The sequence below is a fragment of the Fulmarus glacialis genome, unplaced genomic scaffold (assembly GCF_000690835.1).
Source record: "Fulmarus glacialis isolate BGI_N327 unplaced genomic scaffold, ASM69083v1 scaffold10685, whole genome shotgun sequence".
NCBI lineage: Eukaryota > Metazoa > Chordata > Aves > Procellariiformes > Procellariidae > Fulmarus > Fulmarus glacialis.
The window spans coordinates 23,287-28,090 of NW_009214924.1; the positions used below are offsets into that span (position 1 = coordinate 23,287).

The 4,804-nt window shown below is 40.1% G+C and overlaps 1 protein-coding gene across 1 annotated transcript; it reads right to left on the bottom strand.

The window, feature by feature from the left end:
* Positions 1 to 258: 258 nt before the first annotated feature.
* On the bottom strand, positions 259 to 4,714 carry LOC104070504 (ribonucleoside-diphosphate reductase subunit M2; the record flags this gene model as incomplete). Its single annotated transcript, XM_009578751.1, has 7 exons — positions 259 to 693; positions 1,089 to 1,202; positions 1,337 to 1,441; positions 1,884 to 2,017; positions 2,818 to 2,912; positions 4,006 to 4,130; positions 4,589 to 4,714. Coding segments are annotated over 7 exons (852 nt in total), but the record flags the coding sequence as incomplete, so codon positions are not given.
* Positions 4,715 to 4,804: the final 90 nt, after the last annotated feature.

The following is a 4,804-nucleotide window of genomic DNA, read 5'->3' on the forward strand; positions in this document are numbered from 1 at the left end:
AGATTTAGACTTGCATTTTACTATTGTTGAGTATTACAAGACAGTTCTTTATTTTAAACATTAAAGTGCCAGGTTTATGTACAAACTATTAAAACAATAGTAAAAAAGGTAAACTTAAAACCTGCTAAGAAAGCAGTGAGGTCATGCAGTTGCCTCCAGGGTTTTCTGCAGCGTATTCAGCGAATTTAAGACCAGAATTTCTCAACTGCTCCTTTGTTTATGGGGAGAACAGCAGAAGCTAGTGGTCACTGCTCATAACCTCCCATCTTGCAGAAGGAAGGTGCCCATATCTTCCACAAAATGGAGTAGCATATGTTGTAAGAGGTACATCTAAACATTCTATGAATTAAACATTGGCAATGTCTAATAAAAAGGGATTTTACTGCTGGAGCTACACCAGCCTCCTGAAAAGTACCAATATCACCACACTTTTCAAGAGTGGGATTTTAGTACAGGAATCAAGTCACACTGGCTGAATATACTTAAGGTTTCCCTGTAAACAGGGGAGCGTACACACTAACTCATATGGTCTCAGTTCCTTTAAAATTCCGCATCCAGGGTGAAAGAGTTGTCTGTGGGCTTCGACATGACTCCCATCCTCTGATATTCACCTACTCGTTTCTCAAAGAAATTGGTCTTGCCTTCCAGAGAGATGTTTTCCATGAAGTCAAAAGGATTCTCTGCTTTGTATATCTGAAATGCAAAGGCAATTCTATAGTCACTACAGGTGCTCACATCTTGAATACGTGAGAGCATTAGAGATCAGCTGGAAGGACTCTATGACAACAGCAGCAAGCTTACTATGTAGTGAACAAAAAACTCTGCCTCAAGTCTTCTCTAGTGTATTTGTTCCTGTCTCTTAGCTGCAGTGAACAGAAGCACAGCAACTCTTATATAGCTGTTTTTCCATAGCATGCTTTTGCTTTTCCTTCTGTGGGTCTCCAAACAGGATCTAGCAGCAGGACTGCTAAATGGTTTTACAAGTTAGACCAATATTGCTGCAGCCATTTTAGAATTTGGGTTTCTGGAGGAAATTAAGCTTAATATTATCTTTTCCCCATGAAAGATTCAGTGTATTAGAGCCTTACCTTGTTAAATCCCAGTTCCAACATAAGCCGGTCTGCTACAAACTCTATGTACTGTTTCATTAAAGTGCAGTTCATGCCAATCAGCTTTACAGGCAGTGCCTCCGTCAAGAATTCCTGCAGATAATAGAAGCACTTTATGTACAGAAACTGGTATTCACTTTGTACTGTCTAGGTTAATTTTATACCCAACAGCTCCCCAGCTTTCTGCTTAATTGCTATCAAGTTCTAAACAAGGAGCAGACTATTACCTGTTCTATGAGAACAGCATTCATGATGATTTCCTTTACTCTCTCCTCTGATGGTTTGCGTACCAAGTGCTTGAACATGAGGCAGGCAAAATCACAGTGCAAACCCTGCAAAGAAGTTTCAGAAAATTATTTCAGGAATACTGATTTAAAAGAGCCACTCAAATCAGCAGCACAGAAAAAATAGCCCAATATCTAGGCACCATCTTTGCACTTGCCACATTATTTAGTGTTATCTACAGACAACTTTCTGCCTAACCAGAAGGAGGCATCAGCGAGTTCAGCCAGTACCAGCTGCACTTGCTCCAAATGTCAAAGTATACTGAGTGCAAGAGTTGGTAAGAACCCTTGAACTATTTTAGAGGGAGTAAAATGCCAAGTTCATTCATTCTCTAAGATCCACGATGACACATTTACACACTTTAGTGAGCTTTATAGACTGCCTGTTTCTAAACATACTCCTGTTTTAAAATATAGGTTCCAGCTGAATATCATTACTTTGAGCTACTGTGGCACATTACCATCTTAACTGCTAGAATTTGATGCATACCTCATCTCTACTGATGAGTTCGTTAGAAAAAGTGAGTCCAGGCATTAATCCTCTTTTCTTCAGCCAAAAAATTGATGCAAAAGAGCCAGAAAAGAAAATTCCTTCCACTGCTGCAAAAGCTACTACGCGTTCTCCTGTTAAGAAAAGATTGGTAGTTAACATCACACAGAAAACTTAACAGGATTAATACCCAGAAGCTGCAAATAGAGCAGTGAACTGCATCCTCCAAGGAGAATGAAAAAGTTTCTGCTCAAGTGTGTTATAGCCTGTCCTTAAAAACTATTACAGTAAAGGCTTCTGGTCATTAAGCAAAACTCTTAAACATGAGAGGAAGTGAAAAATAATTAGAGTAGCTACTAAGTAGCTGAAGCCAAGGCTCCTTCCCCCAGGTTAACCATCAATACCATCCTTTTTCAAAGATTGCACACTGAAAAAGAGCAGTCATTTTAGCAGCTGGTTTAAGTCAGTGTCTGCTCATCTTTGATTAAGTAAGGGACTTTGGCCATGAAGAACACTTTAATACTAGTGTACTAGTGAAATAACGATCTGTACCATCTCATCTCACCTTTGAGGCTAGACATCAAGAATCAGTAAGGCAGAGGAGCTAGAGCCTCCAACGGTACGTGTCTCCTGGAGATAGATGGCCAGTACAATTCTGGACACATGACAGCAATTTTCAATTTGATCATATAGCCAGGCATATGAAGATTGCCACATGAGCTAACATTACTCAAAATGCCTGCAATTTTACAAAGATTCACATCAGTAGCTCATTTGCAAGACAAAAATTATTTTCTTCACCTCCAGAATTATACCAGTATCTTATACTGGAGGGCAGGTACTCTCCCTGTGAACTGTGAAGTCTGGAGAAATGGTGGTTCCTCCATCTTTTTTAGGGAAGGAATTTCACTTTGCTTCCAATAGATGTACTCACCATATGTTGCTTTCTTGTCCCCAATCCAGCGCATGGCCCAGTCAGCCTTCTTTTTAACACATGGTAACGTTTCAATAGCATTAAAAAGAAATTCCCTGAGAAGGATAAAACTCATTAGGATCAGACATCAGCACAACTAGTACAATAAGCATTCACTGCCATAGATGGTCTTGTTCACTTACAAGTGCTCTGCACCTTTACCCTGTAATTAAGTCTCCTTCTCCATCTTATTTTGCACCAGTCTAGCTCTATTTGTACCCATCAACTACCTTTTCATCACCTACTCATCATATCAACACCAGTTCATATGAATTCCCATGACAATATCAAGTGTTGTACTTGACAAGGCTTTCAAAACTGCAGATTAACCAGCCTCTGCTTTCCAGTGGCAAGGCACCAGAGCTCTCATGTAAGCAGTTCTTCCTTAAACATTTACTGGAATTAAGCATCTCAGAGTAGAAATGACATGGTCAGATTTCTATAAAGTAGCAGCAATTAAATATATCTAGACTGCAAATAGCATTGCAATACATGACATTTCTCTCAACAGGGTGCTGGTCTGACAAGACATCAGAATAACTCAGTCCGGACTGCTCAAAGCCCTGTGTTTAGTTTTAAGATACCATTCTTGAATTGATTCATCTTGTTATGAAACTTTTACACTCTGGTTTTATTTTTAATCAAGACCAAAAGCCACTTTTTGGCAAACGTGACATGCTTTTTCCCCCTCCCAAGCAAAATAGTCAAGTGAGTAAGTAATGCTATATAAAAACGCTAGCTGTTAACTAAATGCATTGGGTTTGAGAGATGACATTTTAATAAAAGTGGTATCATTCTCAGAGAAACTTTCCTACATAGCTTTCTACTAGGTGCAAGGGTCCCCCGTATGAGTGCTTACTGTAATTTAATATACTCCCCTTATTTGACTGGCCATCTTTTACAGTTTCATTCCTTTATTTCAGTATTAAGTGGTTTCAGTTTCACTCTTAATCTAAGCGAGTTCTTGCTCATACACTTCAGAGGAGAAAGGTATTCTGAAGCACAGCTGCTCTTAAGCAGCAGTGGTATTTTATATAAATCTAGTTTAAATCCTAAAATTAACCTTAAAGTCAGAGAGTGACTGATATGCATCATTTAAACCTCAACTCTTAAAGAGTTTTGAACTTTTCATCGTCAAGAGATACGAACCTCTCTTTAGAATCTTTAATGTAGGTGTCAATAAGAAGACTGTACATTTCTGAATGTATATTTTCCATGGCAATCTGGAAGCCATAGAAACAACGAGCTTCTGTGATTTGTACTTCTTGACTGAAAATGAGTGTTTGCAAAAGCATTTATAACTAATTTGCAGATTAGAGGCATTGATGATATCTAGAACAGCTCTTGCTCAGCCCACAGAATCCTCTTCAGATTAATTCCAGACATGTGGATTATTAACAGCAGTATGAAGAGCAGTAGCCCCTCACAGCTTCAAGTCATGAGTTATTCTTTGGCCCCAAGAGAAACGGGAAAACTTCTTAGTTTTACTTATCCCCGACTAGGGAAAAGAGGACTGAGAGGACAGAAGCAGAACACGGGCTCTGAACCAGCCAAGTGTTACTGTAAGGCAATGCTCAGTGCCCCACGGGGAGTGGGCAAACTTGTGGCTTACAAAAGCAACCCCAATTCGCTGATTAGCGAACAGGCTAGATCAGCCAGCAAGCACGTCAAACATGTAGTTATGTGGTTACCTTCACTTCACAAAGCGATGTTTCTGTCAGGACTGTTCCTACATACTTACCAAGTTTTCATTGACGATGCCATCGCTGGCAGCAAAGAAGGCGAGGACGTGAGAAATGAAGTACTTCTCCTCAGGCTTCAGGGACTCCCAGTGCTGGATGTCTTTGGAAAGGTCCACCTAAAACATGGCCAGAAGAAGCGATGAAATGGATCAAGAGACGGGGGCTTCAGGGACAAGGCCCGTACCGGAGTCGCGGGGCTGCCGGGG